Below are 23360 nucleotides of genomic sequence, written 5' to 3'. Positions count from 1 at the left end.
TTAATATATAGGATCTCTCAATCAAAAATTAATTCCTATAAGGGTATTGAACTTATGTTAAATATAATTTGGTAAACTTTTCAAGGCTTGCAGCAGTTTTAATTTCAATGTTAAATAATAAATTGTTCATATACGAGCGCGTATGTGAAAATTATTAACATACACACCACACACACACACTCTCTTCAAGGCCTCTTTTTTTCATCACGCGTGTATACGCAAATTACATACACGCGTATGTAGTACATAGATATTTTTATTTTTATCTTCTTTAGTTACTCTTTTCATTTATTTACTTTATTTTATTTTATTTTATTTAAGTTCTTCTTCCTTCTCTTCTTTTTCTCTTTTTTTTTGTTTTTTCTTTTCTCTTTTTAAGATTAGGTCCTCGTGGTCAATAATAATAATTAATAGTAATCGTAATTATATTAATAATAATAATTATAATAATTAAAATAATAATTAATAATAATTAATAATAATTAATAATAATAATAATAATGATAGCTCCCGAGCAGCAATTTTTATTCTTCTTCCTCTTCCTCCTCCTCTTCTTCCTCTTCTTCCTCCTCTTCCTCTTCTTCCTCTTCCTCTTCCTCGCCTTCTTCCTTCTCCTCACCCTCCTCCTCTTCCTCCTCTTCTTCTTCTTCATCGAATTGTGGTTCCTCCAGGTCGTCATCAGCCGCAGCTTTGACGTCTTCTTCACCTTCTGGTGATTCTGGATCGCCAGCTTTCTTTCCGGGCCTCTCGCCGAACCATTTCGGCAATTTCGCTATAGTATTTATATATTATTTTATTTCCTGTATGCTTTCATTTTGTTTTTCATATTTTTTTCTTCGAAAAATAATTAATTTCACTACTTTGAAAAAGTAATTGGTCATCTAGGGAAATAAACCAATATGGCCGACTGGTCCGCCATTTTTGGACTAAGAAAAACAATCAAAATGGCTGACCGGTCAGTCATTTTTTCTTCCTTGAAATCTTCCAAATAAATGCTTCACAATACATTCAATTGAATCGAATTAACTTAAATAATCAATCATGTAAAATCGATCCTATACAAAATGGTATTTGTAAAGTAATTAAAAATTTAATATAGATAAAGAAAGTATGGAATATATTGGAAGAGTTTAAGGATAATTATTGAATACATACTCTTTTGACGACCAAGGAACTGTTCTTTTTGTTGGGCCCATTGTTTTTCCATGATTTCCTTTTGCTGTTCGGTCAGACCCTGTAACATTAACGGACACAAATGGCATGCAGGGATACAGTTTTACGGACACACATCTAAACGAGAACAACGCCTGGACCATTATACTCAGAGATAGAAATATAATATTCTCTGGGTTTCTTTTTTCTGTTCTTCTTGGCGTTGAGGGGTAGTTCATGGTGACAAAAAGGGGGTTGGGGCGTTTTTAGAAATAAGGCAAATGTTCCTTTGCCTATTACAAAAAGTTAAGACACTGATTACCAAGTAAAATACGTATACCAACTTAATTTACAATAAAACCCAACAAAATCTTCAAACTATATACTCAATTAAACGAACAGGGACAATTCCAACCATAGACTCTCTTGTGTTGGTATTTGCAATAACGTTTGATCAAAATTATTCCTTACAAGTCCTCGGAATTATGTAGAGCCTGTTAAACACGAACAGTGTTTCGTGCCAAATACGTGGATGGATTCTTAGTTTCAAATTTGTCTTCATTAAACATTACAAAATAATCATTCGACATTTTTTAATCGTGCTCTTTAGTGTTTTCCAAAAAGAAAAGAAAAAGAAAAAAATACGACATTTAAATTAATCATAAGTGTACAACAATAATAATAATAATGATCATGATAATTTATCAGAAATTCAATCAAACTTACGAGAGAACAAAAAAACTGTGGCGGAGAGGGGTCAAGATTGTCAACGAGTCGTAGAAGGGTTTACGAAGTGCATTCAAAAAATTCAAGCGACAAAATTGTAGGGCTAGAACATCTGGAGTGAGGTGGGGGGCTAGGGCTAGGGTTAGGGCTAGGGCTAAGGGTGGTGGCTAAGTGGATATAGAACTGATACACTTATACAGAAGAGACTATCGAATCCAACTCACTTTTGTTGCGCTTCATGAACAGTTCTGTTTTCTGTTTCCACAGTTTCTCGTTGTACTCCGCTAAAAGCGTGTCATAGCCCTGCGATTACAATTCCAACAATTCTCACTGACAAAAAACATTCTCTTTTTTTGTTTCCAATTGGACATGTGTTTTTATTTTCTATTGGGTTTCATGTATTAGGTTTCTTTTCTTTATTTTTCGTATCTAAACTTTTACGCAACACCTTCCATTTTTATTTCCCCCTTTTATATTTTTCTACTCTTTCAAAACCCCCATCCTATATATTTTTGTTTTTTATCGCACCGTTCGAAAAATCTGTTTTTACTTTAGCAACCCCGTGAAAGGTTAAAGGTAAAGATAAATGAAAGAGTAATACTTACACCCTCGAAAAGTTTCTTTTTGTCATCGTAGGACCTGGTATCAACGCGACGTTCGTATTTCGATGCAACTTGGATCTTCGGCTAAGAATTTCAATTGTTATTTCGTTAATAAATTAATCCTGCATTTTGAATAATAATCTGGGGAGCGTGTACTAAAATATTTTATTTTTTTACTTACAGGATACTTGCCAGTGAGAGCTTCAGGATCGAGTCCTTTCTTCAAAGCCTTGTGCCTCAACTGTTGTTTCTGACGTTCCTTCAACTCTTTGAGCTGCAAAGGAAAATTTCAAAATAAGGACTTTAATTAAGTATTGTTTTTAATACAAGGAGCTAAATTGATACACATTGTTCATTCATTTAATTGATCTTTTACAGATTGATCCAGAATAGTTACTCAACAATTTCTAAACCTAATTTTATATCGAAATTTTTATTTTATTTTATTTCATGGAAATTAACGTGAACTTTTCTCATTTTGATTAAACGCGATTCTACTTTAGAATCGATGTTTTATTTTTCTACAGGATGACGAGGAAAAAGTTTCAAGATAATTAAAAATCGATTACTTTTTTCCCTCCGGGTGATCAGGCTAATTTTTGATATAGTTCGAATCGTTAAGATGAAAGTAGATCGAGTATTGACTAATGTAATAAAAAATATGCAGATAACGACAAATGTCATTAAGGTAGAAAACTCACATCGTAATCCTGACGTTTTTGTCTCTCCTCGAGATCGTACTTCTCGGTTTCTAGTTTAACGATAGCATCCCATAGTTCGGTGGCCTTGAAACGTAATTTATCGATCGACAAACCCTCAATTTCTAATGGTTTGATACGAATACTCAAAGATATCTTTTTCTCTTCCTCGAGTTGCTCCTTCGTCTTGTTGCGTTCCAATTGGGCGGATGAAAGATTACCCTAATTCGCAAAAAAGAAACAAAATTACAATAAAAAATCAAAACCTATTAAATAATTCACGAAGGTGTCCTAAGTAAATCAATCTATGATAAAACACAAATTCATTTTACTATTTTATTAATTTAGCCAATAAATCTATGCAGTTTTCAAAGTATAGTATACAAAATTGTAAACCATTCGTTTCTTGCAATTCAGAAGAGATCCCTTCCTCCATTACTGGTCACCATCTTGAAAATTATTTAATATGTAGCATTTGATTGGCTGAATACTCGAACGCTCAGAGGGTTATGGTTATTGGTCAGACGCGTCATCTCGCGTGACGATAAAAAGTAGTGGGGATAATAGGAAAAGCTTGAACTGGAGTGGGGGGAGAAAAGAAAAATTGCCAGAACCGAGGAGGCGCTTGCATTTAACAATGTTTTAAAATGATGCGACTACTTTGTTTCAGTTGGAGAAAGGGAAGGAACTCGTACCTAATTTATTGGCCAATCTAATAAAATGATTATTTGTATGTTTTGTATATTTTTCTTGTTAGAAAATAAAAAAAGAAAAAAGAAGTAAATGGTAAAGGATCGAGAACCTACTTACCGCGAGGTCCTTCTTGGTAATGGTAAAGTTAGGTCCTTTCTTGCTTGCTTGATCCTTCATCGCTTGCATCATAGCCTGACGTTTCTTTTCAGACTCCTCGAGGCGTCGTCTCTTTTCTTCTATGTCCCGCTGTTTCTTTTCCTCTGTGCAATTTTTTTTACAAAAGAAAAGATAAAAAGAGGAAAAAGAGATTGACAAAGATGGAAAATAAAAATAGCCAGAAGTAACGTTGAAATAATTGCTACTTCTTTTTTCTTTTAGAAAGTCTCGTATCATGGTCGAATAATATTATTATTATTATCTTTGAATTTGTTTAATAGATAAATAAATGAATACCGATTTCACGTTGACGACGTTCCTCCTCTTCCTTCTTCTTCTGAGCCAATCTCTTCTCCTCATCGGCGCGAGTGATCTTGCGCTTAGCTTGTTTTTCCTAACGAAAATAAAACAAAAGAAACATTAATATAACATGGGTAAGAAAAATCTGAACAAAAAAAAGTTGAATTAGTTTAATCGAAAGAAGAAACCTTGAGCCGTTTGAGCTCCTCCTCTTCCTTGGCTCTTTGTTTTCTCCATTCCGCGATGTATTCCTTGAGTTGTTCATCGAGATCGCTTCTCTTCTGTTCTTGCCTCTAAAAAACCAAGGTAATTTTATTGGTATTAACCAGAAAAAAAATGAGACAAGTGATTAACACTCACCTTCATAAACTCAGGATTCTCCCCGGAGTCCCTGGACCGTGCCGGAACGAAAACAAAATATAAGAAGACTCGTTTGTTTTAATAGTCCTTTCGAAGAATGGGGGAAATAAAGCTCGTTGCTCCGAAGTGTGAAAAAACAGTTGGTCAGACTGTCTTTTCCTTTTGCAAAAAGCTTTGACAATTTTTTTGATGTCCTTCCGTAGCAATATCTTTCCTTTTTTTTTTTTTATTCTTTTATTATTTTCGTCTCATCATCATCATCATCATCATCATCACCATGATGATTATCATCGTCATCATCGTCATCGTAATCGTAATCATTATCGTAATTATAGTATAATCATTCATTCTCGCGCATCGACATCAAGTTAATTGTTATGTCGTGTAATTTGTTTTTGTTTTTTTTTTTTTTTGTTTTTTTATTTGCGCACACATACATTCAAACGATAAACCAACTCACACGCACACAGACACGCACACACACGTACAGGCGGACGGACACGTTTGACAATGACAAATAAACAAACATAAATTAAAAGAGAGACAGAAAGACAGAGAGAGAGAGAGAGAGAGAAAGAGAGAAAAATTAACGAAATTTAATTTAATTTAAAAAAAAAAAAAAAGAAAAAAAAAATATATAAACGGACGGACAAATAGACAGAAACGGACGGACAATTTTGATAAAAGACAGAAAAATGTGTGAATAGATAAAAAATAGGGAAAGAATATAAATAGAAGAGAAAAAAGTCAACGAAAAAAAAAGAGATAGAAGAAAAAAAAATGATTAACGTGCAAAGCACGTTTTTTTTATATATCTTATTAATATCTCATTTATGAAATATTATGTTGGTGAAATTATGCGAAAAAAATCACTGGGGAGGCAGGGAAGGTGAGAACGCGCCACCCTCCGCGCGTTAAAAATCGGCACGAATTATTTCGTTTGAGGGTGTGGGGGGGGGAAGGAAAGGGTTGATCGGATAGGCGGCGTTTCATGGAACGAACAATGCAACAACACCGGGATATTTTGTTCTCGTAAAAAAGAAAAATAAGAAATAAAAACGCGAATGAATACACCTGTGAGCAGAACGTGAGGCACAACGTGAACGTAAGAAAAAATTGTTCATAGCATATTTACAATTATTTGAAACGATGGTAAAAGAGGCTAGGGTGGTATGGGGTTGTTTGGGGAAGGAGGGGGGGGTTGTAAATGGTGTACATAAATACATAATACGTTGAAACACACGTTGAAATTATGTACAAGAATTTGTTCTCACTCCGTTAATATACAATAATTATTATTAATCAGAGATAAAAACATATAATAAATAGATAGTAAGACAGAAAGATAGACAGATAGATAGATAGATAGATAGATAGATGGAAAGATTAAAAAGAACACGAAAATAAAATATGGCGGGGGGGGTGCCGGGGGTTGTGTATTGAATTGAAGTATAGTGAGAGAAAAAAAGTACGCGCAAAAATTCGGGGCTGTAGAAAATTATGGTCAAAAAGGGGTGAGATGGTTGATTGGTTGGTTGGTCGGTCGGTTCATAGGGTGGACTAATTTTGGTTTCTTTTCATTTCATTTTACAACGTTCTCGGCAGGATTCAATTTCTTTTCCGAATTTTTATATAAACGCGACCATTTTTCAAAGTGTAAGAATAAACTTATTACGCGTGTACGGTATATAGTACTAACAATAAGTATTAATACATAGAAAAAGAAAACACATATGCAACCATGTAACATCGAAGCGTTGGCAGGTGTCCAGCCGACGCAACTTAAATTAGTTACATATGCCTGTTATGCAATTGCACTTGACCAATCAGAGCGAAGAAGAGTACTACTCTACTTGCTCGTGCCAGGTTTCAACGTGAGACGAACAACAAAAAAGAAAAAAAAGAAAAAAAAAAATATAAAGTAACTCTCCTCTACTATTTTTTTTTTAACTTTGTCCACGAAAACAATGTCATAGTCGTACGTAACGTTTATCTCGTCAAACAAAATTTCCTGTCCCGAGAATTAGATGGGTGGGTGGGCGAGGGGTGGTGTTTAAAAAATAATGGAAAAAAAAAAAAGCAAAGGAATGCTTTCCCGTCGTTTGTTTTCCTCCCGAGCGTTCTTCTCGTTGGAGAATTTGCTGCCCCTTTTATATTTTTTTTCATTTTCTTTTCTTTTGCAAAGTAATTCTTTTTGCAATTGAAAAAAAAAAAACAAAAAAAAAAACAAAAAATCGTATCGGTTTGTTGCTGTGGTTTTTGGTCAGAGCGAACGAAAAGAAGAAGAAAAAACACAGAGAGACAAATAGATAGAAAGATAGACAGTAGAAGAGGGTGGTTGGTTGTTGAGGGGGGGTGGTGGTTGAAGAGGGGTTGGGTTTGAAGAAAGATTATTGACGTATATATATAAGAATAAAACAACCTTCGAGCGATTTCAACTTACTTTTGGGACGCCCTACCCCTATAAAAAAGAGAAAGTACAGAATGATTAATATTTCACTACTACTAAGAAGAACAAAAAGAAACAATAGGTAAAAGTGTGATGTATGTGTGTGTGAGTATGCGTGAAAAAAAAAAACTAACGAAGATCGTATAAACATCGCGTATTATTTTGAATATCGTCATAATTGTACGCGTGTTCGTAATTCATATTTGCTTTGTGTGTAGTAACACGTGTACGAGACAAATTTTTGTTCGTATTATATAATATTTATTTATTTTTTTTTTGTATGCGCAAAAGCACGCGTGAAATAAATAATAAAAGGCGGGGTAATGTGATATTTGTGCTCAGGCATAATTACTTATTTTGTGCTTTTTTTTTACTTGCAAATAATTTTTACGTATATATATATCCAATGGTCATTTAGATATTGTATATATGATTAATTAATTAATTAATTAATCAATCATTTAATTAATTAATTATTATTGTTTTTTTCGATTTTAAATTTTGCGTTGAGATTTTCGAACGGACCAGGGTATTTCCAAGGAAACGTTTATCTTTTTTTCCTTATTTTATTAGGATTTGCTCGAGCATTCGAAGTATAAATATAAATCGTTCGAAAATATAAAATGACATAATACGTGATAAATAGGAAAAAAAATGTAGAATGATAAACAAGATCATTTGTAAACTGCCGTTATATTATAGTGATTGCGTAAGATATTCTTTGTCGAGAGAGTAGGTATTATTATTATATTATTTGTTTAGGCATTGAGCCAATCCATAGTCCGTTCGTTTGTACGTTCAAGTGTATTTTATTTATCGTGTGTCTTGCTTTTTTTTTTTATATTGTCACACACAACTATTTTATATATATATATTAAGCATTTTTATTACAAAAAAATGCTATATTATTATTCTGTTTTTTATTTATATTCGTCGGCACGATCGATAATGCGAGAAGACGGACACGAAATCAAATCCATATGCGACATATAAACGAATGCGCACGTTCAACAAATAATAACAAATGCACGAGGACGACAATATATTTATTAATTAATAATAATAATAATAATTAAAGGAAGAAAAAAATATTCAAATAAAATATTACAGAAAGTAACAAAGAGAGAGAGAGAGAGAGAGAGAGAAAGAAAGAGAAAGAGAAAGAGAAAGAGAGACAGACAGATACTTTTGTTGGTTTTTTTTGTGTTGTTTTTTAAGGTAGGAATATGTGTAAGTACGAATACTTGTATATGTATGTAGGTATGTGTGTAAGAAAAAGCGTGACTTGTAGTTTGAAAGTGGTTTCTTTTTCTTTTTCTTCTTTTTTTTTTTATTATTCCACCGTGGTTTTATTTCGTACGTAAGAATTTGTTTAAGGTATTGTTGGTGGGTGTACTTTTTATAGATTTTTATTCGTTTGACTCTGTGTTCGTGAATGTGAGACACGTGTGTGTGTGTGTGTGTTGCACAGGGTTAGGGGGTGTTTTATTTTCGAACGAAAAAGTTGTTTGGCTTTTGTTTTGTTTTTCAAGGAAGGAATTGTAAAAAAGGATGGTGAAATGTAATCTCGTGTAAACCATCGACACAGCAGCGACACAGCTTGAAAAAATTGAAAACATAATGAAGAGAGACAACAGACGGACCAACGTATGATGAATTAATGGGGTGGGGGGGGGGTGGTGGTGGTTGAATGATTGTTTTTTTATATTTTTCTTTGTTTTTCTGACGTATGAAAACAAGAGAGGAAAGAAAGATACGTAAAAGTGTTGGCAAAATTCTCTACACGTGTGTTAAAAATTGAAAGAAAATATATATACAAAAGTTGAAGAAAAATATTACAAAATATTACGAGAAGAAATAATAAAATATAAAAGAGAACATACAAAAATTCACACATTCGTTCGTTAAATCTGTGAATCATCTTTTTCTGTTATATTTGAAAAACAATAAAAATAAAAAAATAATAAGCACGTTTCGTTTAAGGGATGATGGTGGCGTGGGCGAGTGGTTGAAGAGGGCTATTGGAATAGGTGAGTTAATGTAAAAGAAAAATATATTTGTATGATACAAATATGAGAAAGAGAAAGAGAAAGAGAAAGAGAAAGAGATAGATAGAAAGAAAGATATTCAATGAAGACATGATTGATATGAGAAATAATAATGATATAATAATAATAATAATAAAAAATAATTTAAATATAAATAATTGCTAATCAAATACAAAAATGGACACAAGAAACAACGAAAGAGATAAATTAAAAAAAAAATTGATATATATATATATATAGAAAATAAATACGAAACAAATAATTGCAGCGGCGTAATGGCGGCGTAATGGCGGCGTAATGGCGGCATTTATATTGTGCGTCAGCGTTTATCATTATTATTAATATTATTATTAAAATACTAAACATTATAACAAATAGAAAAAGAGCGTAAAAAAGATAGAGAAAGATAGAGAAAGAAAGAAAGAAAGAAAGAAAGATTCAGCGGACACTAACAAAAAATAGATAGAAAGAGAGACAGAAATAGAAATTAGAGAAAAATAGAAAAAGATAGTAAAGTAATAATACTGGCGAATCCGACAATAGACAAATACAAAATTTGTTAGGTAACAGGAAAAAAAAGAGAAAAAACACGACAACGTATATGAACAATTAAAATAGCCAATAGCTGCCAAAAAGAAATTAAAAAAACAATATATGTATATACATATATATACATAAGTATATACATATATATATAGACATATACAATTAAAAAAAGAAAAAGAAAATAGTATAGAATTAGAAAAAAATGGCAATTATATATATACGCTTGTCTATTAATTAGAAACTTACTCGATCTTCTTCTCCGGCTGCCTTTGATTTTTCAATTTTCATAGTCAATGACACGCGGATTGGTCGCGTGGGTCGATCGGTCGACGATGATGATGGTAGTAGTGGTAATTGGTAGTTGGTTGGTTGGTTGGTGGTTCATTTTATTCGTTTTTGGTTCATTTAGGTTGGTTGGTTGGTTGGTTGGTTCATTTGGTTCATTGGTTTTGTGTGTTGTATGTGGAGAAACGGGCGGAGAAGTGAAAGAGAGAGAGAGAGAGTGAGAGAAAGAGATACACAGAGAGATAGAAATGAGTGATTCGGGTTTAAACAGATTTTTTGGTTTTTGTTTAATTAAGATTAAATAGATAGATTAGATAGATTGAGAGATAGAGAATTGATTAGAAACAAAATATTTAACAAAATGAAAGAGAAACGAAAAGAATTATTCCTGTTAATATATATATATATATATATATACCGAATTAAGATAAATAAAAAAGAATATTTCTATCTAGAAGAAAAATGGTGTCCGTTTCTTCCAGGGACACCCCAGTTGAATAATTTTATCGCGTGTTTTTGCATCTAACGTCAATCTAATTTCTCTAATATCATCATGCTTTGATTTTTTCTTGGAAATATTTTCTTATCAAGACGAAAGTAGGGCTGAACGAAACGGAGTTCATTTTGTTTTCGAATATAATCATGGAAATCCGGGTTCTCGGTCGGTAAAACAGATTTTTATCAAAATGGAGTATGTATTTTTGTTGTTGTTGTTGTGTTGTCGGATACGATTTGAAGTTTTTTGGATTGTTGGATCGTAATGAAAGAAAAAAAAAAGAAGAAAAAGAAAATGTGATATACGAACTATACCTAAATCTGTTTTTAGAAACGAATTATATGCTTAGAGGCAGGAATAGTAACTACGCGCCATCCGGTCGCCCTATTTTCGTGATGATGGGAGCTGGTCTGCTCTAATTTTAAACGCCATTTCAAGAATGATCGTTCAACTGTGTATCATACTAAACGCGTTTTATTCGCGCTAGCAAAAGTTTCCATAGTTTTCTCGACATTTTTATTACAACAATAACAACGCGTGTGTTCGGTCTTACTCCAAAGAAAGAGAATAAAGAAAATATTTGTATATCAAAAAAAATATGTTCGTATTAACGAAATTTGACACTTTTGTTTCTCAATTATAATAATTTTATTCTTGGGCTAATTGATTGGTCGGACAAATCTAAAGTTGAATTATTTGCACCACCAACGCCATTTTAATTTGGACTCTAACCTCGAATCCTAGACGGATGATTCATCGCGATCTCTCTTAGCATCATTCTAATTAAATAATAGACCGATCTATTGTTAACTATTTTCTTTAACTATATGTTTGTTTTTTAACAAACATATTGTTTAACGATTATTATTATTAGATCAATGTATTTTTATCTAACCGTTTGTAATATTAATTCGATGAATAATAAATAGAGTTAAACCGAACGAATAATATATAATTAAATAAATAACGATAATGTATTATCGCGTAATCAAATTCTTGAAATTGTTTAAAATTATTGACGGACCAGACGTTCCTAAAAAAAAAAAAAAAAAAGAAAAACCTATTCCTTCAAATCAGTTTTTTTCTATCGCAGTAAATGGCACACCGTTATGGTGTATCCTCAAATAAAGTAGAACCCATGACTGGAACTTACTTCCTGTAAAAGAGAAAAATGAAAGAACGTGCGTGTTAATATTCTTTTTGGAATTTATTTATAATACGTAAAAATGATTTTAAGAGAAAACGATTGTTAAAAAGAGAGAGAATAGAGAGAGAGAAATTTATATATATAAATAAACAATGAATAGAATTAATTAACAATAAGAACAAATTAAAACAATGGGAAAAAACTTACACTTCCTCGACCTCCTCCTCGCTGCTGTGAAACAGAAAAAAAGGAAAACAATTGTTGTTAGTCGTTGGTACAAGGGGTGGCCGGGTGGCGGGGGTGGGGGGCGGGGGGATCGGTTCGTTTTTATTGAAAAAAGGGGTTGACTTGAACAAACTGAACTATAGTATTTTACACAATCAAGGGCTTCGGGGTTGGGGTTGTGCTTGGGGTTGGTTGGAGTAGATGCTATTTGTACGATACGACACGATTTTTCAAGCTTTTATCTCGATTCGTTTAAAACGATAACACAAGGGTTCTTCTTTCCTTTTTTTTTCTTTTTTTTTACATTTTACTCGTTGAAAATAATAATAATAATAATAACGGGAATAACAAGAAGATCTTTTCTTTTTGATTTCTTTCCAATTGCCAAGTAGAAATTCAATTTTTGTGATGCACGATTTGATATTCTTTTGTATTACACCATTTAATTATAAATTTATGTTTGTTCATTCGATCCTACACGTTACAATTGTATTGAATTATATTTTTCTAAAAGTTTATTTTAACGATCGCATGAAATATGATTTTATTCTAGAAGAATTTCTTTAGGACAAAACCTATCGTAAAATCTTTCTATAAAATGAATAGTAAATCGAAATATAATGGAAAAAAAAGGGGTGCATTATCGTAATTCCTTGAAGAAAATTGCATTGTAAATAAGTTACAACACACTCGACGACCACCACAATGTAAACGTCCAACGAAAGTCTAATGGAAACTGATAGTTCGTTTTAAAAGTTTTAACCCGTAATAAAAGGGATAAGATATAGAAATAAATAAATAAAATCTATGCAAGACTTTTGTTCCTCTCGTTAAAAATTCAAAAAGGAATCGTGCGAACAAAAATACCAAACAAGAAAAAAACATATACGAATCGGGTAACAAATAAAAGGGTTCGGGGGATTAAAATATTTCTCTCTCGTTAACGAATAAACGTATTAATTAAAATTCTTCTAAGGGAAACAATACGAAAAATGTAATCGTACAAAAGGAATTGTTGTTCGCTCTTCGATAAATGTGTAGAAATTAAAAGAAAAAGTAAAACAAGAAAGAGAGGACACAGAAAAAAATTGGAAACATACGTTGATTCGGTTTGACGATAACAAACGAGATGATACTTTTTTCTTTTTCACGAAACGACGAGATGACGATAGATGATAAAAAGTAAAGAGATAACAAAAGGGGGAAGGGGGAAGGTGGAAGGGGGATGAGTTCAATCTTACGTGAGAGATGTGTGGTTTTTTTTCCCTTTATCTGTTTTTTTTTTTTTTTCTTAACGTGTGACAACGACATCAAAATTCCGATCCCGATTATCGTCGAGAGATAGGCTCGTAAAGACACTTATAATCTTCGAGGGGTTCTTCCTCGAACAACCCTCGGAATATTTTTCAATAGGGGCTATTTGTATAAGAAAAGTAGGGTTATATATTATATGTATAGAGAGAATAAAGATATTAGATCGGTTTTGACGCGAGATATCATGCCAAAATGTTTTCCCCCTTTTAAAACGAGAATTATTCACTTTAACGACCTATTTCAAATTCCTGTGATCCACCTTAATACGTTTTTTCTTTTCTTTACTTTGCTTTCATCTTTACCAACGCCATTTTGTAAGATCATCGACGCTCGCTTATTATTATTGGCTTATCCTATTAACCAATGGTAATACTTCTTTTATTTTTTTCTTTTCTTTTTTAAAATGGCTTTTGAAGATTACTTTTTAATTATTCTTTTCTTTTTGTTTTCGTTAATTTGATGTTTTATTTTTACTTACGAGTATTGTTCCTCATCGTCGGACATGTTTGCGGTTGGTTAAGGAACTGCAACAGGAAAATTAATAAAACATAAATATTATATCTATTAAAAGTATATAATATTTTTCACATCATATTAACGATCAAATATTTTATTAATTCCTATGCAATATTGTATTACTTTAAAACGAATATCGATTTCCCCACAATTAAATCACTGTCTACTGATAAATTTAACGTAAAAATACACCAACAAAATATCAATATCTACTTTTTATTGAACTTGGAATAAAAATAATTTAAAAAAAAGCATTGAAAATGTAATAAATAAATAAATATAGGGAAAAAGTGAGTGAAATATCGCGAAAAAGTAATCGAAATGGGGTCAACGATGCACCGACCTAAACGTAATTTGATATTCCGAAAGAAGAGAGTGCGAAAGAGAGACAGAAAGAGAGACAGAGAGCGAGAGAGAGAGAGAGGAAGAGAGAGAGAGAAACAGAAAGAGAAAGAGTAAGAAAGAAAGAGATAGACATATACTAACAGTTTGCTAACCCTGGCCGCAAGCTCATCGTCGCAAGCTCTCTATAAGGAGCCGGGTCCCTTCTCTTCCTCGTGGTTCTAATTTTAGAAATTCACTCTCTCTCTTTCTCTCTCTCTTTCTATCTCCCCTAATACTATTTCTTCTTGTTCTACTCTAATCCAATATGGCGTCCATTTGACACCACCCCTTCTTCCTATCCCAAATTTTTTTCCAACGAAATCTTTTTTCGCGTTGCAACAAGTATTTCTTGCAAAATTATTAAAAATCCGTATTTACTACGAAATCATGTCGTCAAAATTGAATTCGAATTTAGGCTAGCGCGTTAACCCCATAATTATATTTAGATTTTTAATAAAAGTAAAGAAAAAGAAATGCATAGAAATGGATTACAAACAAAACACCCCCATTGCGCGTATTGTCAGAAGAAAAAATTGTTAAAATATAGAAATTTGCGGGGGTGGGAATTGAGGGGAGGGTTAAATGATTATTTTTTAACCATACGTTCGAGTTACCAACGAATTCGATTTAAGTGTCATTTACGTAACCGTTGCAAAAAGTAATAAAAAAAAAAACAACCAATGATTTTCCGTTGCACCATTTTGTACGCCCTACGCGTAAATGATTTTTTTATAAATCACAATGCACGGTTTTGAATAGATTTCATTTTGGATCATTCCTTTATAGAAGTGTATGGCGAGTAATGCATTTTTCATTGACGAATTTCAAACGTAAAACACGATACGCTTATTTTACAACAAGATGGAATTTATTCTAGTCTATTTTTATACATATATATATATCACTCTCTCTTGTTCTTTTTTTTATATCAATGATCCTATTTTTCTTCAAACTTTACAGTGTACAAGCTGTTAAATATTAATGAATTATTTAATAATTAAATAAGATAGAGAGATACATATATATATATATATGTAAAAATTAGAAATAATACAAACTACGATAAACACATACACAAGGTGTCTAAAATCAAGAAAAAAAAATTAGGTCATTCCGTAGCATGTACCAACACCTTGTATATAAATAGATCAACAAAAAAAAGGAAGAAGAATAAAACGAAAGAAAAAAAATATTGAATGTAACTTACATTAGATCGATGTGAATGTAAAAAATATGTACTTTTTTTGGTTTTTTTTTTAAATGTATGACGGATAGTGGCGTGTGTTGGTTGGTTGGTTGGTTGGTGGGTGTGTGTGTACGTGCACAAAAACGGGGTTGACTGCTTGAAGTCCCAGTAGCTGAAGTAATGAAGATGGAGCTTTTATAAACGAAATATACACACACACACGCACACAAGAAAAATCAAAAGATAGAGAAGTGACTCGAATGTGTGAGAAAACGAAAGGAAAAAAAAAAACAGAGAAAAAAAGAAAAAAAAAAAGAAAACAAGGAAAAGAAAATGAAAAGAAAAAAACAGAGATAAAAAGAGATGATGAGCTTTTAACCGATGGAATGTCGAGTCCGCACAACAGCTCGAGCGGCTCTGAACTCAACTCCGGACTGTTCGGTCTGAGAACGGTCTCTGAGTACGGATGAGTTTCAGCAGTTACCTCGGAACCTGCAACTTCTTCTTCTTCTTTATTTCTTTCTTTCTTCTTCTTCTTCTTCTTCTTCTTGTATGTGTTCTTGTTCCTCTTCTTGTTCCTCTTCTTCTTCTTCTGATTCTGTTTCTGTTTCTGTTCTTTGGATCCTTACTTCTCTCGTTCGTTACTATTAATAGAAAGGAGATCTACGTTCGTGGGGTTCGAGCGTGATACGATCCTGGCCGACGATACCTATTTTCGTCTAATGGTAGTTACACGTTCTTTTCTTTACCAACGAATAAACTGGACTCTCTCTCTCTCTTTCTGATTCTCTTATCTTATTTTCTTTTTTTTTCTTTTCTCTATTGGGTTGTACCCTCTGATTTACACTTCTCTGTGCGTGTATGTGTTCGTGTGATGTTTTATTCTCTTTCTGTTCTGGTAACATCTCGCCCCCGCATTTGTTCGAAAAGAAATTTGTTGTTTAAATCGATCAATCCGATTCTAATATTCCATTTATTTAGTTGACTTTTCATTTCGTTCGGTTGGATTATTTTTAATTGTCTTCGTAATAGGATGTCATTTTGTATTTCAAATTTGTCATAGTATTTGGTTACTGTCTTCTGATACACCCCTGTTTTTTTTTAATTTATTTTCACTTTTGATTACGGTATATTGTAATATAGTTTATATCGAAATAATTATTGTTACAGTATACTCTTATATTATTAATTATCCAACCGAATAAAAGAGAATCAAATTATTTGGAATTAATAAACTATCACAATTCGATACTTCCTCTATCAAAAATGAACTTCCACGATAATAAGAAAAGAATATTTTTCGATTCGCGATAATAATACCTTCTCAATTTTAACTTTCTTTTTTTTCTATTTATTTTCTCTTACATAATTTAATTCGAACAAACTCCACCGCAATTTTCTCTCGAATATTTAAAAAAAAAAGAAAGAAAAAAAGAACTTCTCTCTTTATCGCGCGCATTTTTTCTAATTCCGCGAGACGAAATATAAATTTAGTATCTTCCCACGTGTTACTAAATTTACATAATAATTCAATCCCTGATCATTTGTCAATACTTATTGTTCAATTAAATTAATATCAAAGTTAAGATATATAAAAGAATAATAGTTTGAAATGTGGGATTAGAATCGATAAGAATTTGCTTGAAATAAAAAGGTGTATGCAAAGTAATGTAGGAGGGTGCAAATTTAATATGTTTTCTAATAATCGTAGAGGGGATAAATATCTACAAATTTTTGATAAGACGAAGATATTTTAAATACAGTCTGGAAACATGAAATCGTTGAACGTGTTGATGAACGTTCAAGTCCACGACGAGTGCCTCCTTATATGGTGGGACCTACGAACGAGAGAGGGCGCACTGATGTACGTGTACAGAAATATAAAGTTTCGTGTAAGCTTCGAAGAAAGATCAGACAACGTTGAGAAACCAACTCAAACGTTTCTTTCCATATAATACTTCATATCAACTTCACAAACTACTACACTACTTATTTAGTTAATATTAAATTACATATTTAACATAATTTCAATCAGGATTTCTTCTCAGTATAGGTTTGCAATAATCCCCATAAAGGGTTGAAGAAGTTAACAATTGCTGTAATATTATAGTATATATATTTAACGTTAGGTTGTAATATATTAATTATAAAATATATTTATATTTCTTAAACTACTAGTAAACGCGTAGATTTATAAATTTTTAATTTATTATATAAATACATATATATAATTATATTACATTTTTTATTTCTAGTTTAATTGCGAAAGATGTTCATATAAAATCTAACTCACTGTTTAATAATATTAGGTATTATCAATTTTCTAAAAGGCCTGTCTTTTCCACCAAATCGAAGCTGACCGGATTCTTTTCTACCACCAAAACCACCACCTAAAATGATACGCAAATATTTCAAAAAACTTGTTAAACGTTTTACCAGTAAGAAAATTATTATAGAAACCATTTGAAAATGTCTATACCTAATCTTCTTGGTTTCCAACCCTTCATAGTACGACTGCATTCGAAGTCTACAAAAATATGATGTCCTTTAATCGTAGCATCCGTACTACGTCTCACAGCTCTTCGTGCTTCATCGACGCTTCTCATTTCTACAAAACCGTAACCTTGAGAAAGACCTGTTACTATATCGACTATAATTTTAGTCGATAAAACCTCACCGTACCTAGAAAAATACTGCGATACATTATTATAGCAACTTACATTTTTAATATCGTTGATACAATTCTATTAAATGTTTACCTCCTTTAAATCTTGTTCCATTATCTTTGGGCCAAATCTTGCAACGAACAGCGTTCTTTCAGGCTTTGATTTTAAACCATGAGGTGGTTCATAATGCGCTTGCATTGCACGACTAACAGCTTTGTCGTGTGGTTCGGTATCAGTTCCATCGATACTTCCAGCTTTTAAAGGATCATAATCTTTCGCATAAGGTGACCACTTTTGCAGAGACTGTTCCTATAAATAATCATTCATATTTAATATGTATTTATATTTTTTTTATCACTTTGTACTTATAATTCCTAACCAAAAAAATATGGTAGATTATAAAAAACAGAGGAGTAGAAATATTTCATATTTAAAACACGATCTTCATTACATATTAAATAAAGTTAACTTGACGATATTTTACAATTTTTAATAAAAAGAAAACAGAAACAACTGACCATTATTATTTTTTAATTAACTTCGTAAACACTTTTGGAATGTCTCTCTTTAAAAAACTGCATCGCGCTGCCATCTATGGGCAACAATCGAAATTATTTCTCGAGATGTGAGCCAAAAGAAATATAACTTCAAAAATTAGAATATACTTTTTTAATAATAATTCAAACATTTTCCAATGCATGTATATGATCGGACAAAAATCTATTAAACGATTTCATTTAATTTTAAAACAATACAAATCTTTATACTTTATAAAATAATTGCAAAACGTGTTTCATTATTTGAATAAATTGTTTCTCGTAGTCGTTTCGAAACCGCGGCAAAATTTAAATACGAAATACGTGAAATAATTTCAAAATAGATAAGAATAAAATGATATATATATATAAATAATATATTTAATATCGATCATGACAATAGTTGCAAGAAGCTAGCAGAGTGTTCATTTTCATTTTTGCATACACGGACACACACATACACACACGCACATTAACTGTACAGTAGTAAAATAATATTTATTTAAAGACACAACAGGTGCATTCTACACATATAAATATATTTACATAATCATACAAACTTCTAACTCGTCCACGAAAATTCATAAATCAATCGTAAAACATAAACCTTCCTTTTACCTTGTCCTCCTACCACAACACCCCTCTTAATGACTGTTTTCCTGTGCCAATATCGTTTTAACAAACTACAACTGCGACATAAATCACAAAACTTAAATAATCAACTATAACGAAATTGATTTAAATGGTACATTAAAACCATTTGAAATATATACAATTTGATTTCTTAATTATTAATATAAATTGTTAAAATTTCAAATGGTTCTTCTCGACACCTTCTCCCAAAAACAAAATCAAAAGTATCCTAATCAACTAATCAATTATTTCATAATATTAAATGAAAATTATTTCTTCTCGTTTGCTAATCTTTCTATATTTTTCTCTTTTAGGTAAAAAGCTAATAAAACTGACAAAGATTATTCCTGGCATAAAAAGAAGAAGAAAACTAAGAATAAAAAGATAAGGAAACACAGAGAAATTTAGTTTCGTAATATGGGACCCATTTCTATCTTCTTTCCTACGGTTTCCTGATACTAGGAGGATAATCATAAGACATTCAATGGATCAACACGCACAATGGATCAACAACATCAGTTTAAGAACAACGTACAACGTTTTTTTAATTAATTATTATATATTATATCTTATTTATCTTAAAAATCAAATCTACATTAAAGAAATGTAAAAGAAACTTTCTGTACACGATTGAAATTTATAAAATATACTTAAATTAAATCAAATAATTTGTTGAATTATTTATATTACCAAAAACCAATTCCTAATTCCTTTATTCTAAAAAATGAAGATATTTAAAGAACTGAAAAGTATGATTTAAAAAACATAAAAAAAGAATGGCGCGTGCCACTTCCTCACACATCATGTGATCCTGTTAACAATCTCAATTTTCGAGAAAACTTTAAAATTTTGTCAAAAATTAAATTTTGTAACAGGATCACATGATGTGCGAGGAGGTATCTCGATTTCGGACTTTTCCAAGAAATGACGTCATTTCCAAGAATTTCAGATTTTTCCAAGAAATGACGTCATTTCCAAGAATTTCAGATTTTTCCAAGAAATGACGTCATTTCCAAGAATTTCAGATTTTTCCAAGAAATGACGTCATTTCCAAGAATTTCTGATGACGTCATTTCTTGGAAAAGTCCGAAATCGAGATACCTCCTCGCACATCATGTGATCCTGTTAACAATCTCAATTTTCGAGAAAACTTTGAAATTTTGTCGAGAAAACTTTGAAATTTTGTCGAAAATTTAATTTTGTAACAGGATCACATGATGTACGAGGAGGTATCTCAATTTCGGACTTTTCCAAGAAATGACGTCATTTCCAAGAATTTCAGAAATTCCAAGAAATGACGTCATTTCCAAGAATTTCAGATTTTTCCAAGAAATGACGTCATTTCCAAGAATTTCAGATTTTTCCAAGAAATGACGTCATTTCCAAGAATTTCAGATGACGTCATTTCTCGGAAAAGTCCGAAATCGAGATACCTCCTCGCACATCATGTGATCCTGTTAACAATCTCAATTTTCGAGAATACTTTGAAATTTTGTCGAGAAAATTTTGAAATTTTGTCGAAAATTAAATTTTGTAACAGGATCACATGATGTACGAGGAGGTATCTTAATTCCGGACTTTTCCAAGAAATGACGTCATCTGAAATTCTTGGAAATGACGTCATTTCTTGGAAAAATCTGAAATTCTTGGAAATGACGTCATTTCTTAGAATTTCTGATGACGTCATTTCTCGGAAAAGTCCGAAATCGAGATACCTCTTCGCACATCATGTGATCCTGTTAACAATCTCAATTTTCGAGAAAACTTTGAAATTTTGTCGAGAAAATTTTGAAATTTTGTCGAAAATTAAATTTTGTAACAGGATCACATGATGTACGAGGAGGTATCTCAATTCCGGACTTTTCCAAGAAATGACGTCATCTGAAATTCTTGGAAATGACGTCATTTCTTGGAAAAATCTGAAATTCTTGGAAATGACGTCATTTCTTAGAATTTCTGATGACGTCATTTCTCGGAAAAGTCCGAAATCGAGATACCTCCTCGCACATCATGTGATCCTGTTAACAATCTCAATTTTCGAGAAAACTTTGAAATTTTGTCGAGAAAATTTTGAAATTTTGTCGAAAATTAAATTTTGTAACAGGATCACATGATGTACGAGGAGGTATCTCAATTCCGGACTTTTCCAAGAAATGACGTCATCTGAAATTCTTGGAAATGACGTCATTTCTTGGAAAAATCTGAAATTCTTGGAAATGACGTCATTTCTTAGAATTTCTGATGACGTCATTTCTTGGAATTTCTGGTGACATCATTTCTTGGAAAAGTCCGAAATTCTTGGAAATGAGATACCGATTCTTAATTTGTTAGTTTTGGAACTCGTATTTATGTTTAAAATTTAGTAATTAAAAAATAACTTACCTTAACGTTGCATTATTCTATATCTTTTTTTTCTGTTCACCTGTTAGGATTTTTGGTTTAGGAATTGTTTTTTCGTAATATAAATAATTCAACAAATTATTTGATTTAATTTAAGTATATTCTATAAATTTCAATCGTGTACAGAAAGTTTCTTTTACATTTCTTTAATGTAGATCTGATTTTTAATATAAATAAGATATAATTTATAATAATTAATTAAAAAAACGTTGTACGTTGTTCTTAAACTGATGTTGTTGATCCATTGTGTGTGTTGATCCATTGAATGTCTTATGATTATCCTCCTAGTATCAGGAAACCTTAGGAAGAAGATAGAAATGGGTCCCATATTACGAAACTAAATTTCTCTGTGTTTCCTTATCTTCTTATTCTCAGTTTTCTTCTTCTTCTTATGCCAGGAGTAATCTAAAAATTATAAATTTTATTAAGAAAAAATTATTGTTTTTCTTTTATTCAAGCGTCGTCGACTTACCCTTAGATCAATTTCCTCCTCCCTACCCCCAATTTAGGGTGTCTGGCCCTATTTCAGTGGACTATTTAGACAAGATCTAAGTCTAAATTTGCACCCATTCTTTTTAACGCTAATATCGTATTAACGGCCTTGATCCAACGTTTTTTAATAACATATCGTTTCAATCGTTTTTTACAAATCGGATTTTCCAATGCAACTTCGAGCCAACGGTGTTCTATAAGTTGTCCTGCTGTTGGTCTTCGTCTGTAGAATTGAAAAAAATAAAAAGAGCAAATTAATTAAACGAATTTGTCATACTTAACACAAATTTCATTTATAAATTGATAATAAATATTAAGAAGACAAGACAAATAGTTTAATTTGTTGCACTTTTTGTTATATATTTTAATATTTTAATTATTGAAAAGAAATTATTGCATATAACAAATATTACGTTGCATTCTTTTTCTCAGCTCTCTTACAATATTCTCCATCTCTCTTTAATCATTTTCATAATCACTGGCTTATCGCAAAAACATTTATCATGAACATTTACATATAATACACGACGACATACAATCAACTTCACAATAATTATTGTTTCACATAATTATTATTTACACATGCATCATTCGTGACTTTTCATTTATTTATGGATTATTTATTGATCATTTTTTCGCAGCGAACTTATGTTAATTTTATAATTCATTATATTTCATTATGTGCATACATAAATACAATGACTAGATCACTATCATAATATTTATAATTACAATACAACAACTCTTAATAATTATCAAAGAAGAAAAATTATAAATAATAGTCAAGTGTACGAAACGTACGATAATTAATAAAATATCATCAAGTAATCAAAGTAATACTTGATGAATTGTCTTTTAAACAATAATTCGATGCTGTTAGTATATCTCTCGTTATTTTAAATAATACAAATACAAAATAATAACCAGAAAAGAGGAACTTTAATCCAATTCTATTATGTGTCACATTTTATAAAAATATATTTTTCAATATTACAAATACCCCAAGAGAAAATTCGTGCAGATTTTGATATAAAATACATGTTAACAAATTGGCAAGAATTCGTACAGGCTATACGAATCAGATTGTAAAGTTAAAACAAAATGATTATCACTTGTTTCGTGTTAGGTGTATCGATAATTGATTAATTTAATAATCAAAAAACGAACAGAATTCGCGCGGAATTATTTGGAATAATTAATAAAGAAAATAAAAAATATATCCTGTACCGTAATCATTAAATTTCAATCGAAACCACGCTTTTTTCGTAGGGCCATACTTTAAAAACCTTTAGCTATTAGGCTTCACCTAAAACAAAAGCCCCCCCCCAGACAAAAAATGCGTAAGAATTA

General features: G+C 31.4%; 2 protein-coding genes and 3 long non-coding RNA genes across 7 annotated transcripts in view; 1 reads left to right on the top strand and 4 right to left on the bottom strand.

Moving 5' to 3' along the window:
• LOC122513358 overlaps positions 1-19517 on the top strand; it is a 36627-nt gene extending 17110 nt beyond the window's left edge. The window contains exon 2 of the long non-coding RNA XR_006302733.1: positions 19433-19517. This is a non-coding gene — a long non-coding RNA (uncharacterized LOC122513358). The remainder of the gene's footprint in view (positions 1-19432) is intronic.
• LOC122513325 (troponin T) lies at positions 525-10031 on the bottom strand. Of its 3 annotated transcripts, none has more exons than XM_043629644.1 (11): positions 9977-10031; positions 7131-7148; positions 4688-4718; positions 4516-4620; positions 4325-4421; positions 3989-4131; positions 3182-3400; positions 2662-2754; positions 2484-2564; positions 2103-2181; positions 525-772 (listed from the first exon to the last, which is right to left on the bottom strand). In XM_043629644.1, the coding sequence occupies exons 3-11, from the start codon at positions 4691-4693 to the stop codon at positions 525-527; spliced, it is 1071 nt and encodes a 356-aa protein (XP_043485579.1). In that variant the 5' UTR covers positions 4694-4718; positions 7131-7148; positions 9977-10031. The 3 variants fall into 3 exon arrangements, with proteins under 3 accessions (XP_043485579.1, XP_043485578.1, XP_043485581.1); XM_043629643.1 differs by lacking the exon at positions 2103-2181 and adding an exon at positions 1156-1234 and having other exon boundaries at positions 9977-10030; XM_043629646.1 differs by lacking the exons at positions 2103-2181; positions 7131-7148 and adding an exon at positions 1156-1234 and having other exon boundaries at positions 9977-10030.
• On the bottom strand, positions 11865-15342 carry LOC122513341. Its single transcript, XR_006302716.1, has 3 exons — positions 15305-15342; positions 13676-13721; positions 11865-11889 (listed from the first exon to the last, which is right to left on the bottom strand). It is a non-coding gene; the product is annotated as an uncharacterized LOC122513341 (long non-coding RNA).
• On the bottom strand, positions 15359-15761 carry LOC122513340. The gene is made up of 2 exons (XR_006302715.1): positions 15663-15761; positions 15359-15455 (listed from the first exon to the last, which is right to left on the bottom strand). It is a non-coding gene; the product is annotated as an uncharacterized LOC122513340 (long non-coding RNA).
• LOC122513336 (U11/U12 small nuclear ribonucleoprotein 35 kDa protein-like) lies at positions 17544-18564 on the bottom strand. The gene is made up of 4 exons (XM_043629665.1): positions 18468-18564; positions 18043-18258; positions 17763-17976; positions 17544-17673 (listed from the first exon to the last, which is right to left on the bottom strand). Exons 1-4 carry the CDS (start codon positions 18468-18470, stop codon positions 17573-17575), a joined length of 534 nt encoding a protein of 177 aa, XP_043485600.1. The 5' UTR covers positions 18471-18564; the 3' UTR covers positions 17544-17572.
• Positions 19518-23360: the final 3843 nt, after the last annotated feature.

This window comes from Polistes fuscatus, unplaced genomic scaffold (assembly GCF_010416935.1).
Source record: "Polistes fuscatus isolate 324 unplaced genomic scaffold, CU_Pfus_HIC Scaffold12, whole genome shotgun sequence".
Classification (NCBI taxonomy): Eukaryota; Metazoa; Arthropoda; class Insecta; order Hymenoptera; family Vespidae; genus Polistes; species Polistes fuscatus.
The sequence above is the reverse complement of the archived record's forward strand: the minus strand, read 5'-3'. Positions and strand labels throughout refer to the sequence as shown.